This window comes from Gadus macrocephalus, chromosome 1, assembly GCF_031168955.1.
Source record: "Gadus macrocephalus chromosome 1, ASM3116895v1".
Classification (NCBI taxonomy): domain Eukaryota; kingdom Metazoa; phylum Chordata; class Actinopteri; order Gadiformes; family Gadidae; genus Gadus; species Gadus macrocephalus.
The window spans coordinates 23,498,041-23,519,239 of record NC_082382.1 but is presented as its reverse complement, the minus strand read 5'-3'; the positions used below and the strand labels follow the sequence as shown (position 1 = coordinate 23,519,239).

General features: G+C 49.5%; 2 protein-coding genes across 3 annotated transcripts in view; both read right to left on the bottom strand.

Moving 5' to 3' along the window:
* The window catches only part of bcl2l1 (BCL2 like 1), a 17,854-nt gene extending 13,234 nt beyond the window's left edge, over nt 1-4,620 (bottom strand). For both annotated transcript variants that reach the window (XR_009525958.1, XM_060053123.1), the window contains exons 1-2: nt 3,975-4,620; nt 1,554-2,334 (exon numbers count right to left, since the gene is read on the bottom strand). Coding sequence is in view for 1 of the 2 variants with exons in the window: in XM_060053123.1 (XP_059909106.1) it covers nt 1,554-2,162 (609 nt within the window). In the remaining variant the exon portion in view is untranslated. The remainder of the gene's footprint in view (nt 1-1,553; nt 2,335-3,974) is intronic.
* A 1,210-nt stretch (nt 4,621-5,830) lies between these two features.
* arfgef2 (ADP-ribosylation factor guanine nucleotide-exchange factor 2 (brefeldin A-inhibited)) overlaps nt 5,831-21,199 on the bottom strand; it is a 41,602-nt gene continuing 26,233 nt past the window's right edge. Inside the window, exons 21-38 of the mRNA XM_060053110.1 lie at nt 20,660-20,818; nt 19,302-19,449; nt 18,066-18,162; nt 17,729-17,769; nt 17,424-17,593; nt 16,512-16,836; nt 15,888-16,048; nt 15,309-15,439; nt 13,768-13,897; nt 13,536-13,671; nt 12,817-12,955; nt 12,646-12,703; nt 11,960-12,068; nt 11,223-11,362; nt 10,552-10,732; nt 9,480-9,618; nt 8,745-8,862; nt 5,831-7,870 (exon numbers count right to left, since the gene is read on the bottom strand). Coding sequence (XP_059909093.1) covers nt 7,700-7,870; nt 8,745-8,862; nt 9,480-9,618; nt 10,552-10,732; nt 11,223-11,362; nt 11,960-12,068; nt 12,646-12,703; nt 12,817-12,955; nt 13,536-13,671; nt 13,768-13,897; nt 15,309-15,439; nt 15,888-16,048; nt 16,512-16,836; nt 17,424-17,593; nt 17,729-17,769; nt 18,066-18,162; nt 19,302-19,449; nt 20,660-20,818 — 2,553 coding nt within the window. The 3' untranslated portion in view covers nt 5,831-7,699. The remainder of the gene's footprint in view (nt 7,871-8,744; nt 8,863-9,479; nt 9,619-10,551; nt 10,733-11,222; nt 11,363-11,959; nt 12,069-12,645; nt 12,704-12,816; nt 12,956-13,535; nt 13,672-13,767; nt 13,898-15,308; nt 15,440-15,887; nt 16,049-16,511; nt 16,837-17,423; nt 17,594-17,728; nt 17,770-18,065; nt 18,163-19,301; nt 19,450-20,659; nt 20,819-21,199) is intronic.

The following is a 21,199-nucleotide window of genomic DNA, read 5'->3' as shown; positions in this document are numbered from 1 at the left end:
GATATGTATCCAGCTGTTCTGCCCTTTCTATAAGACATTAAATAAAACATGTTAATTTTGTAATCGTTTGACGCCAATATTAGATTAATAGCCGAGCCCTAGTTTGGTGTGTGTGTGCGTGCGTTGCCTAGGTAATTCAGTGTAATGACTTTATATATTTCCCATGATCTAATAGGTGCTACCGACAGCCCAGCCCAGCCGCGTCAGAGTGCTCGTGTTTCTGGGAACCCGTTTGGGGCCCGCGCCTTCTGAGAACAGAAGTGGTTTGAGGCCGATGTGCTCATAGTGGTGGACTGTACCATGAACTATATATGGTAAATGGACTGCATGGAAATGACGCTTTGCTGATGCTTCAACTTTAATGGGCGGAGCTAGATTCGATTTAGTTAATGGCCAATTATCTGCTTGCATACATGGGTGGCCCGAAAGCAAATATGAAGCGAGGAAAAAGTCGATCCTAGATTTGAGGCGTATGCTCTATGCTTTACAATAACAGCATTCACACACACATTCATGATCACATTCACACACACATCAGTCATACCCTGACGCTGCCGCCGTCAACCACGCTGTGAAGATATCAACCTTTTCCCAACCGGAGGGATCATCTGCATATTATAAGATAGAATATGTTTTATTCCGTCCGCCATCTTTGGTCTCGGAGTGGGGTACGCATTGCAGTCAAACACAACCCTCCATGTCAGCCCGACGATGGAAAACAACACTGCTGCTGTCCTGTGACCAATAGGGGCTGGCCCTCTGATAGCCTAGTCCAATCAGAGGACAGGATCGACCTCCGACCCAGGCCGACATAAACAGCCCCTCCCCTCCCTGCTCCCCCAACGTCACAAAGGAATTGACCTCAATGCACACATATGGATAGACAGACACACACATATAGACATAGACACAGGCATACAGATATATAGACATAGACACACGCATATAAATACCTATATATAAACGCACGGAGACACGCACATAAATACACAGACCCACACTATCTGCCGTAGGCATGCCCAGGCAGGATGCTCTTCCTGCTATATTGAACCGCCTTTTCAAGTCTAGTTATTGATTTTTTATTGATGGGTTTTTGACTATTTAAATGTCTTATGTCTTAACAGCTTATTTGACCTTTGGTCATTTCTGTTTCCCAAACCGGTAAAGCCCTTTGAATTGAATTTGAATATGAAATGAGAGAAAGACAGACGGATAGACAGAGAAAAAGACGCAGAGATACAGAGAAAGAGGGTGAGAGACAGAGAGACAGAGTGAGAGATACAGAGAGACATAGTGAGAGATACAGAGAGAGAATGGGACAGAGATCCAGAGACAGAGTGAGAGATACAGAGAGTGAGACATAGATACAGAGACACAGAGTGAGGGCACAGTGAGACATAGATACAGAGATACAGATACAGAGGCCGAGAGCGAGAGTCACAGAGCGACGGCGAGCGCCGCAGTGATGCGTTCGGACCAGTAAAGCCAGTTAATCTCCCCGGCCGCACGGCTCTCTGCGTGAGCTCTGTGTGTACGTGATCGGTGACACTCACCCATCCCCCCTGTGCCTGGATCCAGGGCTGGATGTGCACGTCCAGGTACACCGTCATCCACTCGGCGATGCGCCCGACCAGGGAGCTCATCTCCTTCTCCACGCACTCCACGCACAGGGCGCCGCCGAAGGCAAACAGGCCCACCACGCGGCCCCAGTTGACGCCGTCGCGGAACACCTCGTCCATGACGCTCTCGAAGCTCTGGTAGGCGGTGGCCGGCGTGATGTGCAGCTGGGAGGAGAGGTCGCTGAAGGCCCGCGTGAAGCGCAGCTCGAACTCGCCCGCCGTGTCCCGCAGCGCCTCCTTCGCCGCCGCCATGGCGGCCGTCTCCGCGGACGACTGGCGCCGGGGCGGAGACGCGGCGGGCGGGGGCGATGGGGGGGGCGTGGCGGCGGCGGTGGTGCCGTTCGGCGTGCCGTTGGCGTGCGGCGCGGGGACGCGGGCGGGGCCCGGTGCGGCCCCGCCCACCTCAGTCCGGTTTGGGGGCGTGGCCGCCAGTGTGAGGTGGTTGAGGGGGAAGTTCTTCTGGGCCAGCTTGTGCGTGATGTAGAACAGCACCAGCTCGCGGTTCTGGGACACCAAGGGGCGGGCGGGGTCCAGTTGCGCCATGGTCGCGGTCCGACGAAGGGGGGGGGGGTCCTGGAGCTGGGGGTACTGACTCGCTGTGTGGGGAATGGGGGGGTCAAACCAACATGGTAGACCCCTGCTGGTATCCTCCTCACACGAGAGACGAGGTGGGGTGGGCGTCGACCGACACGGAGCCGACCAATCAGCTCACGGCCTGCGGAGACAGAAGGTCACGGTGTTGAGAACCAATGAAAACACTTTAGGAGTAGGTCAGTATACATCGTGTGTGTGTGTGTGCTTGAGTGTGTGTACTGTACAAATGTGGACAGTTGGGGTCAGAGTTTGTCTCTTTAATTGGACAGTTACATATAGAGCAGATGGCCAGGAGTAACTAGACCATAGTGTGTGTGTGTGTGTGTGTGTGTGTGTGTGTGTGTGTGTGTGTGTGGACTTCACCCCGTCATCTTGGGGGTTATCTTGTACCTCCAGACAATCTCCCCCCCCCCCCCCTCTCCAAACAAAGGGGTCTCAACTCCTTATGACTGAATATTAAACATAAATAAACACAAGGCGCGTTTAATATTCATATCTCGGCGATATTATACATTAATGGAACCGACTCGGACACATTTTATGTTCTGCTAAGTCATAAATAAGTATAACCCATAAAAAGACACACACAACGCCACCATAAGACGTGGCTCTTGATAAATGCTGCTAGCATCAACAGCCTAACATGTATTGTGAACAGCAAGCAGTAAACCACAGATACAAGCACAGCGACACACAATGCAACACATGGAGGACATGCTTAATCCGCACCAAACCTTCAAACACAACCTCCCATACCTGACGTTCAATACATTCCTGTCATTGTACTCATTACAATACTATCATTAACATCCCGCGCACGCCAAACTCCCATCTCTGACACAGAACTTCTCTGACACCGACACACACACACACACACACACACACACACACACACACACCACAAAGGGAAGCTTAAACACATACGCAGGTGAAAGGTGTGTGGGTGTGCGTGTGCTTTCGTGCGTGGGGTTCAACTGAACTGACCTTTATTATGAAAAAGGCGTCGTGGGCGTAATAAAATAAGCACCTATGTATGACAGCCTGGAAACTCCACGCAAATGCATAATTCACGTGATATAAAATACATCATCGTTATTTATATGAAAGTCGCAACCCGTCGCTAAACTCATCTTTTCTTTCTTGCTTTCACGTTTAGGGTCCGACAGGCTATCGGTCCAAACTAGAGGACCCGTAAACGTGATGTTTACAACAGCCACATGTTGGAACCACGGCTCTGACCACGTGTCCGTGGTCAGAGCGTCCCCTGGTACTACACAACCAACACACACACACACTGACCAACACACATACGTACCAATACACACACACACACATACGCAGTAACCGACACACGCACTAACAGACACGCAAACCAACAAACATTCACACATACATACACTAAATGACACAAACAATGACACACGTAAACACACTAACGACCCTCTAGGAATCCCAACACTTCTCGGCGGTGTGATAAGTGTGGTCCCTTTGTGGGACAGCCCCCCCATCATGTAATTAATCTGAGTTCGCGGGACGAGTTGCTAGTGATCGACACGGCCCAGAGCCCCGTCACCTAGGCAACCACGACCAGTCAGGGGGGGGGGGTCCAGAAAGATCTGGAAGGTACTCCCACCTCCACTCGACTCTTATCCCGAACACACACACACGTGTTAACTCCACGGTCAGCGATGACAATAGTCTCCACGGAGCGCCACGCAGTGTCTACCGTCCTACGGGGAGAATAGAGGGAGGTTATCTTACCAAAGCACGGCGAAAGCAACACAAACTGATATCCTAGGGTGCCTGTCCTGTCCGTAAAGTCCCAGATCTGTGTCGACACGAGCTGCTGCTGTACTGCTGAATCTGAAAATGCTGGAAACTAGCCAGGCTGGAAAATCGGTCCCGCCTCCCCCGGTCAGGCTAGGTCCCGCCTCCTCCGGTTACGCCTAGGTCTCGCCTCCCGCCTCCTACTCCGGTTACGTAACGGAGATCGCCCGTCCCCCACCGATACGACACGTAGAAAAACCCTTCCACCGGTGCACAGCCCCCGTTGAACGCCCAAACAAGACTCACACACTGTCCTAAACAGTCTTTGGTGTAGCTGTGTTAACTGTAGAGCCTTCCGCCGTCAGAATGGCGGCGAGAGGACCATGGCTGTCAGTTGGTCGGGACGCGGCTTTAATACCGCTTCTTAGACACGCTCGCGAATCAACCCCTCACAACGGTATATAAAAGAAAATTATATTCATATATAGTGATAACGAAGATACGATATGAATTGCATTCAATCGTCAAATCCCTTCCGAAAATTGAGGATCCGAGCGGTTACCGAAGGACGGTTATCGAAGGTCCCATTGTTGCCTTGGCTGGCGAGCCGCCGGGTACCGACCTTCCGCATCGCGCAACCAACAAACCAAGGCGCCGGAGACCGGGAGAGGTTCTTACTTGTAGCGGGGTCCTAAATCCACCATGTCTGGTAGCCCCTCGGACCCTTCAGGAACCACGTCCAGCGGTAGCGATTCCCGGCTACTGGCCCTGCGAGGAGGAAGGAACAGGGCGGAAGCGCTCCCAATGACCCGCCCACCAGCAGAGGGTAGTCGAGTGGTGAGGGCGCCGGACTCCCAGCCCGGGGGTTGCGGGTTCGATTCTGGGTGTCACCACTGACTACTGTTTGGGAGCGTCTGATCTTATGAAGCCTTGCCTGCTCATTGATGATGTATCTGTGGAGTGTGGATACAAGTGTCTAAAAAGGATAATTGACTAATGATTGTAAAACATCTTAGTTTGAACCTTTGGCATGGCTGCCTTCGACACACAAAGCATGCATGTGGTTTGTTTGCGTCTTTTACATTTGCCCTCACTGGTCACATTTTGTTGGGTTTAGATTGGTTTAATTTTTTTTAAATCTAACCATAGCTCAGGTCAAAATAATGACATTTTTCATCATCTTTTAAATATCATTTTCAATAAGTGAGGCCGGATTCCAGTGAACAAGTCTCACCTCCCCTGTTCAGACACCTGCTTCTTCAATGGCTTTTTTTTTTTAAAATAAATATTTTCAGTAGACGTCCATAATGGGACTACCCAGCATGCAAGGCTGACATCCCGACTTCCCGAAACAAAGAATGTCACGGATCTCCATGGGCAACCTTTGTTACCCTAAAACCCTATTCCGCACCGAGGGCGAGCTGCCGAACAGCGCCGCGCTGCGGCCGCTGATGGAAGTACAGACGCAACATTTGTCCCACAAATACAATTAATTTAAATTGAGCGACCTACTACTCAAATTGTAAATTTGTCAGGATAAAAATAAAAATATATCGCCGTCAGTACAGTAAGGATGTTCATAGAACCAAGTGCCAAACAACAACTTGTTCCCTGTATACAACAAAGATAGGAAAAGACGCCGCAAAATGCCAAGTACTATTTTTAAGTGCAAGGACGATCAACATACAATAAGTATGTACATTACGTGCCAAGACATATAACATACAATAAGTGCAAAACAGCGGTGTGTGTGTGTGTGTGTTTTAAGTGGGGAGGCTATGCCGACTGGGTGAACTCTGAACAGGTGAATCAAGCCATACTTTCATACCATACATGAACACTGACAGCTGTTAACTCGATCAGAAGTCAGGGTTTATTGATTATTTCACCAAAGGCTCTCAAGATTACATCACAATATTATGTATATAACAGTATAGCACTTTTTCATTTCTATGTATTTTACAGGAAATTGTACAGTTTCTTCATATGCGGTATTTATATATATTTATATATTCCCGAACATCAGGGAAGAAAAGTACACATCCAGAGCCGAGGGGAGGAATGCTTCAGAAAAAAAGAAACGATATATGCACTTTAAATAATTATATATATATTAAAAAAAAGACCAGCATCAACTCCAAAAGCTTAAGATGAGGGCTTCCCCACGGTTTGGTCGACGGACGGGACGTTTTGACAATCATCGGAATCAGACAGAAATGGCGCGTCGTTTGGCGCGAACAGAGACGGGACTCACAGATGTGTAAACCAGGCGTAGAAAATAAGGGGATGGAGCCCCTCCTGGACATCATTAAGGCATTGCGGGCCCAGGCCTGATGACCCGTGGTCACGAGGAGGGGGGGGGGGGCGATACATTAGCAGGAGCGCTGCGGCGATTGGATCCGGAATCATACGGGAACGTGACAAAAGAACGAGACGTCATCGGAAAGATCCGAACGGATAAAAGCAAAACTTAGCGAAAAAAAATAAATACGTAAAATCTTCTGCATGGCGGCTTGTATTATGAGCTGGAGGCGCACGTGTGTGTGTGTGTGTGTGTGTGTGTGTGTGTGTGTGTGTGTGTGTGTGTGTGTGTGTGTGTGTGTGTGTGTGTGTGTGTGTGTGTGTGTGTGTGTGTGTGTGTGTGTGTGTGTGTGTGTGTGTGTGTGTGTGTGTGTGTGTGTCATGGAAACCAAGCGGTGCTGGGTGAGGCGAGACCCCCCGTCGGGTTGCCACGGTAACAGCCGGTCCCCCCCCCCCCCCCCCCCCCAAGGCCTCCTGATACACCCCATAATATTACCAAGTACCACGCCAAATGTCCCCGCGCCTTAGGGTAAACTAACCAACAGAACCCAACGGGAGAGGAGCGGTGAGGAGCAGAAAGAGGCGGTGAGGAGCAGAGCAACTGAGGCGTTTGATTGGTAGTTCGATCACAGTAGTGTCAAGATGTCTACACAGGAGGTCACCAGAACACGGCATTCACCCGACACGCGTCATCCACCCTGAAGACACAGAAACATCTCTTTGCTTTGGTCACACACAACAACACACCAAGTCAAACCAAGTCAGGCTAAACTAACCAAACAAAAACGAAACCCAGTCCCAAAATCAAACCCACCGTTTGGAATATCAATAAATTAGGATTTAGTATCAAGTTCTTTTAGAGATGATGGTTGGCGGGGGTTGTGATGTGGTCACAGTGAACCCCTCATCCCCCCCCCCATTGAGACACAGGTCCAGGTCCTGGTCCACGCAAAGCATCAGAACCTCAGACCCAAAACAAAACATCACTTAACACTTCTCCCATAGGAGGCAGGGGAGAGAGGGAGGAACAGAGAGGGAGGGAGGGACGATGGAGGGAAAGGGGGCGAGAGGAAGGGAAGACGGAGAGAGGGAGGTAGGGAGAGAGGAGGAGGGAGAGAAAGGGAGAGCGAGGGTGAGGCAAACATTGCACTTCAAAGAGTTCTGATCAGAGTAGAACAGCTACAGTCTCTTCTCCACCTGCACCCGTCACAGTCCGGCACAGGGTGGGGTAACAGAAGGAGAGGGAGAGGGAGAGAGGGAGAGAGAAAGAGAGGGAGAGAGGGTGGGAGGGGTGATTTAACCACTCCTCCTCTGTGTCCTAACGGCGGCCCTCCTCCGCCTCTCTCCGAGTCTCCGGGGCCCCCCCCATCAGGCCGGGGTCCGTCCCCTAGCAGGCGGGGTTTGGGGGAGGGGGGGTCCTAGGAGGGGGGGGTGGGGGGGGTGAGGGCCCGGGCCTCGGGTGCCGAGATGTGGAAGACGGAGCCGATGCGCAGGAAGAAGCGGCGCAGCACGGCCCTCAGCTCGGGGATCAGGTCGAACTGCATCATGTCACACAGCTGGGGGTAGTAGCAGCACGCGTGGGGCTCGAACTGAGACACAGCGGAGACACGGACGGAGGGAGACACGGAGGGAGGGAGACACGGACGGAGGGAGACACGGACGGAGGGAGACACGGACGGAGACACACAAGGACACACACACGGACGAACACACACACACGGAGACACACAGAGACGGACACACACAAACACGGAGACACACACAGAGACGGACACACAGACACACACACACACACACACACACACACACACACAGCTGCTGTTAACAAACAATAGGCCTACCTATGCTGTTGAATAGTACTAGAACTACCTATGCTCTTAACTAGCGCTAGGCCTACATAGTCTGTTAACTAGCGCTAGGCCTACCGTCTGTTAACTAGCACTACCTAGTCTGTGAACTAGCACTACCTAGTCTGTGAGGTATACCTATACATCTTGTTATATCTTGTAAAAGCCCCGTCAGAGTAAGTGATCGTCATGACGCCCACGCGACCTTTACCAAAGGTCAGCGTCTCGTAGGTGTGTGTTATCGGTAGGTAGAGAGGTCGGCCTTTAGGTTAGGTAAAGTAGGTGTGTGTGCTTTAGTTAGGTGAGGTGTGTGTTAGGATAAGGTTGTGTGTGTGTGTGTGCGTGTGTGTGTGTCTCTGTGTCTCTCTGTGTGTGTGTGTGTGCGTATCTCTGTGTGCGTGTCTCTGTGTGTGTGTGTGTGTGTCTCCGTGTGTGTGTGTGTGTGTCTCCGTGTGTGTGTGTGTGTGTGTGTGTGTGTGTGTGTGTGTGTGTGTGTGTGTGTGTGTGTGTGTGTGTGTGTGTGTGTGTGTGTGTGTGTGTGTGTGTGTGTGTGTGTGTGTGTGTGTGTGTGTGTGTGTGTGTCTCTCTCTGTCTGTGTGTGTGTCTCTCTGTGTACCTTGTTGTCCGGTAGCCTCAGAGTCCTGGTCAGTAGCAGCATCAGCAGGCTGGTCCAGGCCTCTCTGTGGCTCTCTGACGTCAGGCTGATGAAGTAGGACAGGGCCTCGCCACACACACTGACGCACAAAACACACACTGTGAATACACACTCCATACACACATTATCAATTCACTCTGTCCATACACACATTATCAATAAACACTCTCCGCACACAGACACACACATTATCAATACACACTCTCCGCACACAGACACACACATTATCAATACACACCTTCCACACAGACACACACATTAGCAATACACACTCTCCACATACAGACACACACATTATCAATACACACTCTCCACACACACATTATCAATACACACTCTCCACACACACATTATCAATACACACTCTCCACACACACATTATCAATACAATCTCTCCACACATTATCAATACAATCTTCACACATTATCAATACAATCTTCACACATTATCAATACAATCTTCACACATTATCAATACAATCTCTTCACACATTATCAATACAATCTCTTCACACATTATCAATACAATCTCTTCACACATTATCAATACAATCTCTTCACACATTATCAACACACACACACACACACACACACACACACACACACACACACACACACACACACACACACACACACACACACACACACACACACACACACACACACACACACAGACACAGAGGGCGGGGGGCTCACAGCAGCAGGCGCGTCTGGATGTGGGGCCAGGAGGGGGTGAGCTGGGGGTCAGAGTACATCCTGAAGAGGATCCTCAGGCTGCAGGCCAGGCTGCTGGTCTCCTGCTTCAGCAGGTTGGGCTTGGACTTCCCCTTGAAGCCTGCGGGGACACCGGCAGAGAGACGGGACCTCAGGTGGGACAGACTACACGCTGCAGCTCTGTGTAGTAGGAGGAGGAGCTGGTGGTAACCCGGGTTACCACCGTGACCGACCGTGTGTCTGACATGCGGTCTCTCAGGGGGGGGGGGGAACGTGTCCGGGTTATGACCCCTAGGGCTAGGGAACCGATGGCTCTCTGACAGAGTGCACATGGTTTAAGGCGGTTTTAGGGTGGTAGAGAGAGACCGAGAGGTAGAGACAGAGGTGGAGAGAGACAGAAAGAGGTAGAGGGGTAGAGAAAGATGGTAGAGAGAGATGGTAGAGAGAGACGGTAGAGAAAGAGACGGTAGAGACAGAGAGAGAGAGACAGATGGTAGAGAGGGACGGTAGAGAGAGTTAGAGAGACAGAGTTAGAGAGACAGAGGCAGAGAGAGGTAGAGGGAGAGAGGGATGGTCGAGAGACAGACGGTAGAGAAAGAGAGACAGATGGTAGAAAGAGACGGTAGAGAGTTAGAGAGACAGAGGCAGAGAGAGGTAGAGGGAGAGAGGGATGGTAGAGAGACAGACGGTAGAGACAGACGGTAGAGAAAGAGAGAGAGACAGATGGTAGAAAGAGACGGTAGAGAAGGAGACGGTAAAGAGAGAGAGACAGATGGTAGCGAGACAGACGGTAGAGAGACAGTAGAGAGAGAGAAAGACAGATGGTAGAGCGACGGTAGAGAGGGTAGGGAAAGAGACGGTAGAGAAAGAGACAAAGAGACACTAGAGATAGAGAGAGAGACAGATAGTAGAGAGACACACGGTAGAGAGAGAGAGAGAGAGAGAGAGAGAGAGAGAGACACATGGTAGAGAGACAGACGGTAGAGAGAGAGAGAGAGACACATGGTAGAGAGACCGTAGAGAGAGCGGTCCCGGGGGTCTTGTGAACACTGACCGGCCCTCCAGAGTGCCGTCCTCTGCTCGTTGTTGGAGTTGAAGTCCTTGGCGAAGGTGTGGGACTCCAGCAGGCAGTCCAGCAGCTTGAAGAGGTGCTGCGAGGTCAGGGCGGCGTACATGCCCTGCTCAGACTCCGCCCCCTCAGGCCCCGCCCCCTCACAGGCCTCCAGGGTGTCTCTCTGGTCGGGGGGGGGGGGGGACATCATCTTTAGGGTGAGGTCTTTTTACATACTTTACAGTCCTAATCTCGCTGAATTAAGAGACGTGGAGTAATTTCAAATACTCTGTAAAATATGTTAATTACAAAATAAGTTTTGTAAATCGTTATATAGTGCATTTGTATTCAGGGCATTTAGTAGACGCTTCTATCCAAAGTGACTTACATTAAGTACAATGTCCGAAGTAGTATAGTACAGTATTGTACAGTACAGCAGTATAGTACTGTATATTTATAGTACTATATATTTATAGTTGTGTGGTACTGTATTTTAGGTTTTCTTCTTTCACTTACATTTTTACTACTTAATACGCTTACTTTTCTCCATTTTTTAATTGCCAAAGTGAAAGCGTTTGGTCATTTGGAAATGAACAATACACAACAGGACACGTCAGCGCACTCAGAGCCGCGGAACGGGGCTGAGGGCCGGACCAATCAGACGCAGCGCTGACCTGGGCGGCGGCCATGTTCTGGGCGTCCTCCTTCTTGCTGGTCGTCGGGTAGAACACGATATTGTCGATGGTCTGGATGAGCTCCAGCTGCACCACGCAACGGATGAGTAGCCCCGCAAACAGCTTCTGGTCGCTCACTCCTGCACACTCACACAAAATTATATTTATTTTAGAGCTGTCAAGCGATTCAAATATTTTAATCGCGATTAATCGCATTAATGTCCTAGTGAACTCACGATTAATCGCGAGTAATCGTGATTAATCGCAAATCTTTTTTCTATGCTAAATATCCCTTGATTTCTTTGTCCCATTAATTGTTCTAATTTTAATGCTCTTATCAACATGGAGAAGTGCATCGGCTTGTCTTGTGCAAATGTTTTTTTATTGATAACAACATTGGCATATACTGATCAAAACAGGACGATCCAAAAAAAAAAAAAAGCCTATAGTGCAATTAAACGATGAACATACAAACATACAGCCTCGAACATAGCACTCAGGTTCCTGCTTCTTTGTTTTGAGCCAAAGAAAAAAATAAATAATAATTATGATGGCTGGTCTAAACAGCCTCACCCGAGTCAGATCGATTAGACTCTGGGGCTTGATGGGGCTGCACACCGTTGAGTCATAAATGTGCACATTGAGCCATCAATGTGCACATATGCAACAGGTGAACCAGCCATCAACTACAGGTAAGTGTAAAAGGTGAGTGTACAGGACAACAGGTGAGGGCTTACGCGTGTTGGACTTTCCCTTCCAGGTGTCCTCGCTGGACATCTGGCTGTGAGCCCTCTCTGACAGAGCTCTGTCATAGCTGCACTGGGACTGGCTGTCAAAGTCCACCTCCTGGAGACACACACACACGAGATACAAGTGTCATGCTTCTGCTGAACCACACACACACACGTCATTCTCCTGATGAACAACACGCACACACACAGAGCTGCTGAACAACAAACACAGCATTCTTCTGCTGAACCACACACACACACACAAATACAATGTCCTTCTTCTGCTGAAACACACACACTCACAGCTGCTTAACCACGCACCCACCCCAACACACTCACAGCTGCTTAACCACGCGCACACACACACACACACACACACACACACACACAGGTGTAATACTGCTGCTGAACCCCCCACACACACACACACAAACACACACAGCTGCTAAACCACACAAACACACACAGCTGCTTAACCACACACACACACACAGCTGCTTAACCACACACACACACACACACACACACACACACACACACACACACACACACACACACACACACACACACACACACACACACACACACACACACACACACACACACACACACTAAACCACACACAGACGACGCAGGTGTCATTCTGCTGCTGAACCACACGTCCTGTCGGTCACACACGTTTCCTCTCTCACCGAGTGCTTGGCGTCTCCGTACTCCTCCTCCTGTCCGGCCGGTCGCCATGTCAACAAGCTGATGACGGGGGGGGAAAAAAAAAGAAAGAGTTGAGGGGACACTCCTCCGACCCGACGCTGGGCTGGGCTGTCTGCGGGGGATCGGGGGGGGGGGGGGGGGGGGGTACATACACGTGGGGGCTGGTGGTCTGGAAGATGTCCAGCATGCAGGAGCAGGTCAGGTCCCAGACGTCAGGGCTGAACTTCTCCCCGTTCACGATCACCAGGTTCTCCAGGCAGTTGGTCCCCGAGCGAGCCAGCTGCTCGTTCTCTGAGGGGGGGGGGGGGGGAGAGAGCGAGAGAGGGCAAGAGAAAGAGACAGAGTAAAAGAGGAAGCAAGAGTTAAAGAGAGACGTAGGAGAAATGTGACGAAAGAAATAAACAAAGATTGAGCGTTTACATTCAGGGGATTTTGCCGAAGCTTTTTTTTTTTCCAAAGCAACTTGCAACCATTCCTTTTGCACGGTCACACACCGACGGCGGAGTCAACCCCAGGGACTCTCAGCTGGGAGGAGCCAGGGAACCTCCCAGCAGATGGAACCCGCTCTACCTCCTGAGCTACAGTCACCCCCCCCCCACATGCTGCTGGGGTCATTATGTAGAATATAAACTAGCTTGCTGTTGAACTGGACGCGATGTATTCATGATCATCATGAGTATTATGTTCTTATTATAATATATGGATAACTTCTAGGAATGGAGAGACACAAGAACGCAGGTTGAGACGTTGCTATCCAATTAACTGTGATTTACTCGGGGGAGAACAATGTGACACTTAACAGGTGCCGTAGGGCGCCCCCTAAGGCATAGGAAACAATCCACTGCATACATAATGATAAGCTCGTCCTCACCTTGCCGGACACACCACTGCAGCTGCTTGAAGATGTCGGCCAGCAGCACCTCGCTGAGCGGCTCGTAGAAGTGCGTGAACACGTCGCAGATGGCGTACAGCGCGTGGTTACACGTGGTCGTCATCCACTCCGTTTTCTACACACGCACAAACACACGGCCGTCCGTCAAACACCGCCCGTCGTTGACACCGAGTGACAGCGTGACGCGCCGCGGCGGCGCTTGACCCCTGACCTCTGTCTGCTGCTCGGGGAGCTTCATGTTGTCGAAGATCCTGAAGACGATGCGGAAGAGGTCGTGCCACCAGTGCTTCTCGAAGGTGTGGCCGTAGCTCTTCATGATCTCGAACATCACCGTCAGGCCCCTGCGGGAAAGCGGAGCACCGGGTTCAGTTCTCAAGTTTTAAAGTTTCGGAATTCATGGTCCAAAATAAAGTTAGCAAGTAAAGTTTCAAAGTAAAGTTTGTGAGAAAAGTTTGCGTGTCAAGTTTGTGAGTGAAGTTTGTAACTAAAGTTCATTAGTAAAGTTTGTAAGTTAGGTTTGTAATAGGGCTGTAGCGATACACAAATTCACGATTCGGTTTGTATCACGATTTTTGACCCACGGTTCGATACATCCCACGATTCTTTTAAATTTAAAAAGCATTTTATTTAAACAACACTTAAATACCAATTATCTTAATGTAACATTTAATAACAAATCATTTTGGAACACTGAACAGATTTGAACCGAAAGAATACTATTAAAGTATAGCTAAATGAATAAAGAAATAACCAAAGATTGCAGTTGGAGGATGCTTTTTGCTGGTAGGCATAATAGGGCCCCTTTAACTGTTTGGTTGGTTTATTCAAATATCCTTATTAGCGCTTCTTATTAGGCTATGTAGCTTAAATAATGACATAATCAGGCCGTATAGAATGCAACATGTTTAATAGCCTAACTTTCAATAGATGAGGAAAAACATGAACGTCGCAATAACGAGGCATAGTGTTACGAGTAGCATATGTGTGTGCGGGAGAATGGCAGTGTGCGTCTGCGTGTGTGAGTGACGTCAGCGAGTGAGTGGACGAGCGAGGAGAGCGAGCGGTAGCGCGTGTGTCTAGTGAAGAAGCGAACGAGTCCGGTAGAATAAAGTACCCATCCTGTCAATAATCGGTGGCCGCTTCATTCCTACCTATAAGCAGACAAACTGCCAGTCAAATCACACAAAACAATAGAGACAGGATCACACAGGCAATTTTTTTCTCGCTTGGCCCACTCTGGATAAATGTCGTTCATATCGCATATGAGGACTTCGACGGCTGTGGAGAAATGCAATCCTCCGTAGCCACGGAGAGCTGTGATCACAGAGAGGGCATCTCGTCACATATTTACGGCATCGATAGGAGGGGGCGCTGTCAGCAGACTATTATTTAGACAAATTATTAGCACATTTCAATCGGACAATTTGACCGAAGAGTTAGAAAGGGCATATCGCGCTTCTGCCTTCTCACACCGCGAGACAGGATCGTGGCTTTGAGTATCGCGATTTTCGGTTTGATACGCGTATCGTTACAGCCCTAGTTTGTAAGTAAAATTGGTAAGTAAAGGTCGTACAATTGTGAGTAAAGTTTGAGTCTTTTTTGTATGTAAAGTTTGTGAGTAAGGTTTGTATGCCACGGTTGTGAGAAAAGTTTGTGAGTAAAGTCTGTCATTAAAGTTCATAAGTAAAGTCTGTAATTAAAGTCAGGAGAGGCGTGAGACCAGAGGACCCCCCGCTGAGCCCGTGTGCCCACCTGGTCCGGACGTCCAGCTTGCAGCGGTTGATGATGCAGGACAGCTCAAACAGGATGGGGAACCACCCCCGCACCCACACACGGTCGCCGGGGGCGACGTTCATGTCATCACTGGTGTACTCCCTGAGGGCCTGCAAACACACACAGGTATTATTGGATGGAAACCCATAAATGAATGGAGGAGAGCCCGGTTCAGAAGCCTGCCTTGCCCTTGGGCAGTGTGAGCTAGGGCTGCTCGCTTATGTAAAAAATCATAATCACGATTATTTTGGTCAATATTGAAATCACGACTAATCAACAATTATTTTTTGAGTTGGAAAACGTGATGTATTCATTCAGCATGTCTCTCTCAAAAACACTTTGTAACTGAGAACTTTGCCTTAAAAAAGTTTTAATTTTTTAAAAAAATGGTCCAAAAGAAAATGTTCAAATCTAAAATAATGTACAGATATGTACCAGCTCCCGAAAAAAAAAAGGGAACTCGATTATGTTTATTTTGTGACCATTTGACGCTAAAATCGAAATCGAGATCAAAATTCGATTAATCGCCCAGCCCTAGTGTGAGCGCGGGGGTCGTACCTGCGGCCGCTCCGAGACGTATTTGGCGCAGTGGCGTATGAGCCTGATGGCCTCCATGCAGGTGTCAGGGAAGGCGGCGTTGCAGACGAACTCAGACAGACACTTCACCGCGTCCTGGAAGGAGTCGATGGCGGCCGCAAAGTGCTGCTGGAAGGTGTTCACTGGAGGAGGAGGAGGAGGAGGAGGAGGAGGGGGAGCAGAGAGGAGGATGAGGAGGAGAAGAGGAGGGGAGGAGAAGAAGAATGGGAGGGAGAAAGGAGGGAGGGGAGAGGAGAAAGAGGAGGAGAGGGGAGAAAGTAGAGAAGGAGGGAGGGGAGAAAGTAGAGAAGGAGGGAGGAGAGAAAGTAGAGAAGGAGGGAGGGGAGAAGAAAAAGAGGGAGGAGAGAAAGAAGAGGAGGAGGGAGGGGAGAAAAGAGGGAGGGGAGAGAGGAGGCGGGAGAGAATAAAAGAGTAGGCAGAGGGTAGAAGAGAAGAGAAAGAGGAGGAGGAGGAGGGATGAGTACAGTAGATGATGGAGGAATTTCAGATTCAACATTTGGGCTCCATATTTCCCGTGATTAAACCCCAGCATCGTTCTCAGGGGAAGAGCGAGGGACCGCCCGGTACGGGGCGCCCGGTACTCACAGACGATGTGTCCGGTGGTCTGGAAGGCCAGCTCCACGATGGACTCCTCGTGGTCGCCCGCCGCCTGGTGGAACACCGAGAAGATGTTCTTCCAGCCCGAGCGGATGTTGGCGGCCTGCGAGTTGACCATCTGGGCCACGCAGCGGATCACCATGTCCCGGATGGTGGGCGAGCGGTTCTTCTTCATGATGTGCTCGAAGGGCCGCAGGAAGTCCTTCTGGAAGCGGAAGTTGGCCAGCTCGCCCTTCTCCAGGAACTTCATCGACAGCTGCCGCAGGGAGTCCACCGCGAAGATGGCCACGTCCTCGTTGGGACTGCAGCCCACCTGGAGGGGCGGGACCAAGGGTCGGGGGGGGGGGGGGGGGGGGGGGGGGCAGGGTTAGGGGGGCCAGGCTCACTAGAGGGTCCGGGTTATGGACCGGTCTGTACCGGCCAGGAACAGTCTGGACTGGTCTATACTAGGTCGGTACCAGCCTGTAAGTGTCTATACCAGGCCTGAACCAGTCTATACCAGGTCTGGACCGGCCTGAACCAGTCTATACCAGGTCTGGACCGGCCTGAACCAGTCTATACCAGGTCTGGACCGGCCTGAACCAGTCTATACCAGGTCTGGACCGGCCTGAACCAGTCTATACCAGGTCTGGACCGGCCTGAACCAGTCTATACCAGGTCTGGACCGGCCTGAACCAGTCTATACCAGGTCTGGACCGGCCTGAACCAGTCTATACCAGGTCTGGACCGGCCTGTACCAGTCTATACCAAGTCTGGACCGGTCTATACCATGTCTGTACCGGCCTGAACCAGTCTATACCTGGTCTGGACCGGTCTGTACCAGTTCTGGATTGGTCTACATCAGGTCCGCACCCGGTTTGGACCGTTCTAATCGTCTAAGCGCATCCTCAGCGTACGGACCTTGTTGAAGTGGTCTCCGACGACCTGCCAGATGCGGGACCACTGCAGGCGGATGCGGTTCATGTTGTAGTAGGAGATCTCCACGATCTTCTGCAGGCTGAACATGCGCGGCTGGTGGGTGGAGGCCAGCTCGTCCATGGACACGGCGCACAGCCAGCGCACAAAGTCAACTGGGGAGGGGGGCACACCGTCAGACAACTTTATTAGTATCGCACATTTCAGACGAACGTATACATTCCAATACACTTCCCAATGTCTAGGCAATACAATAATTTGTTGAGATTGAATGCAAATAGGACACTCACCGATTGCGTTTCCATCTAGTCTGGTAGACCCAGTGAAGATTCTGCAGATTAAACAGAAGGATTTTACTCAAATAGTCTGAATAGAACCAGTGCAGTGACGCACATGTAGAGACCCTACGATATAAGAACCAGTGCCGTGAGGCAGAGTGAAGACACTACGATAAGAACCAGTGAAGTCACTAGGATAAGAACCAGTGCAGTGAAGACTCAACGATAAGAACCAGTGCCGTGAAGCAGAGTGAAGACACTACGATAAGAACCAGTGAAGTCACTAGGATAAGGACCAGGGCAGTGAAGACTCAACGATAAGAACCAGTGCGGTGAAGTGACTCCTCACCGGTCCACGGCCACCACCACACTCTGGGAGCTGGTCTCTCCCACGGACTCCTGGAGGTGGGCCATCTGCCGCCGGTCCTGCCCCCCCACCAGGCCTCCTGTGGAGAGGGGAGTACAGTCAGGACCCAGAACACAGCCCACCACAGCTGGTACACTGTGGTTCAAATGTGTTGAATATAGTATAGTTATAGAGAGAACACGAGTGTACACTGTGGTGTTTTAATGGAGTACTGTGTGATGACTGGCTTTGACGCAGCTGACAAAGCAAGAAGGCAAGAAGTCTATGTATAGTATAGAGTATAGTTATAGAGTGTAGTCTATTATAGAGTAGAGTATAGTTATATAGAGTATAGTTATATAGTGTAGTCTATTATAGAGTAGAGTATAGTTATATAGAGTGTAGTTATATAGTGTAGTCTATTATAGAGTAAAGAGTATAGTTATCTATAGTATGGTTACATAGAGTATAGTTATGTACAGTATGGTTATATAGAGTATAGTTATGTAGAGTATAGTTATATAGTGTAGTCTATTATAGAGTAAAGAGTATAGTTATATAGAGTATAGTTATGTATAGTATGGTTATATAGAGTATAGTATTGTTATAAAGAGTATAGTTATATAAATTATAGTAGAGTATAGTAATATAGAGTACAGTTCTATAGAGTATAGTTGTATAGAGTATAGTTCTATGGAGTATAGTCGTAACGAGTATAGTCGTCACGAGTATAGTTGTATATAGAGTATAGTTGTATAGAGTATAGTTGTCTAGAGTATAGTTGTATAGAGTATAGTTGTATAGAGTATAGTTGTATAGAGTATAGTTGCATAGAGTATAGTTGCATAGAGTATAGAGTATAGCTGTATAGTCGTATAGAGTATAGTTGTCTAGAGTATAGCTGTGTAGAGTATAGTTGTATAGAGTATAGCTGCATAGAGTATAGCTTTATAGAGCATAGCTGTATAGAGTATAGCTGTATAGAGTATAGTTGTATAGAGTATAGTTGTATAGAGTATAGTTGCATAGAGTATAGTTGCATAGAGTATAGAGTATAGCTGTATAGTCGTATAGAGTATAGTCGTATAGAGTTTAGTTGTCTAGAGTATAGCTGTGTAGAGTATAGTTGTATAGAGTATAGTTGTATAGAGTATAGTTGCATAGAGTATAGTTGCATAGAGTATAGAGTATAGAGTATAGCTGTATAGAGTATAGTTTGTAGAGTGGTATAAGACTGACCGAGGCCCATGGGCATGAAGTCGTCGCCGCCCGCGGGGAAGCCCTTCAGCCCGGCCTCGCGGTCCCGGACCACCCCCGAGATGTAGCGGGTCTTCACCCCCGTCCCAATCAGCTGGGCCAGCTCCAGCTGGCTGATGCAGCGCAGGATCTGATTGGACCAGAGAGGGGATCACATGAGCTGGAGATAGGGCTGCCGGTTCGAAACCCGGCTATGGCCTCTGTGGGCTACGGTGTTGCTGTAGACTTTTATTTGTATAATCTGGCCTTTAGTGTTAAGTACTTCCTGCTAGGAGTTGCCTGGGCAGCAGAGCATGTGAGCGGAGAGCGGGTGGTGGAGCGGAGCGGAAGAAATAGGTTGGAGCGGGTTGGAGCGCAGAGCGGTTTTAAATTCAAAGGCCGGAGCGGGGATTTCACTCCGCTCCAGTCCGCTCCGATTTTAACTGCTTCTAGCGGCTTACATGTAGGTGGTTCACGTAGAATAGAATGGGTTTCAATGGGAGCATCCAAGCAACCTGATTGGATAAAACACGTCACGTGAGACCCTTCCACCCCCCCCCGCAACACTGGCTCGTGTGCCCGCGAGAGTAGCAAGATGGAGTTTGGGAAGTACAAAAGTAAAAATTTGAGCGGAGCGTGGAGCGATTTCGCCGGAGCGGCAGGAAATTTAAGATGAGCGCGGAGCGGTTTTGAGCGGAGCGCCCTGGCACAACGTTGAGCGGCAGAGCGAATGAGCGGACATCCTCCTGAGCGGGGAGCGGAAATTACGCGGCGCTCCGCTCCGCTCACATGCTCTGCTGGGCAGTAACCATCGGTTACTCGTCAGTCAGTATCATAGGAACCTCATGCCAGGAGTGGCCTGCTGTGTACTAATTGTTAGTATAGGTGTACTTCGCCAATAATATAGGGGTACCTCATTCCAGGTGTATTTGTTAGTATTTGGGTACTTCTCCAGTACTAAGGGGGTACCTCGTGCCAGGAGTATTTGTAAGTATTGATGTACTTCTCCAGTACTGGGGGGATACCTCGTGCCAGGTAGTTGCCATGGTGTATTTGTTGGTATTGATATACTTCTAGAGGGGTACCTCATTCCAGGAGTGTTGTTAGTATTGGGGTACTTCTCCAGTACTAGGGGGGTACCTCATTCCAGGAGTGTTGTTAGTATTGGGGTACTTCTCCAGTACTAGGGGGGTACCTCATTCCAGGAGTGTTGTTAGTATTGGGGTACTTCTCCAGTACTAGGGGGGTACCTCATTCCAGGAGTATTTGTAAGTATTGATGAACTTCTCCAGTACTAGGGGGGTACCTCATTCCAGGAGTGTTGTTAGTATTGGGGTACTTCTCCAGTACTAGGGGGGTACCTCGTGCCAGGAGTTGCCCAGGTAGTTGCCGTCGGTGTGGGCCACGGTGATGAGCGTCTTGATGGTGTCGATGTTCTTCTGCTTCATCTCCGTGATGCTGGAGCTCGCCGTCAGCAGGGTGAAGCGGGCCAGGGCCTGGACGTAGGCGTCACGCTCCAGCTACAACACACACACACACACACACACACACACACACCATGATATACACCGTGACACACACCGCATGATATACACACACACACAGCATGATATACACCGTGACACACACCGCATGATATACACACACACACAGCATGATATACACACACACACACAGCATGATATACACACACACACACACACAGCATGATATACACCGTGACACACACACACACCATGATATACACACACACACAGCATGATATACACCGTGACACACACCGCATGATATACACACACACACACAGCATGATATACACACACACACACACAGCATGATATACACACACACACACACACACCATGATATACACACACACAGCATGATATACACCGTGACAC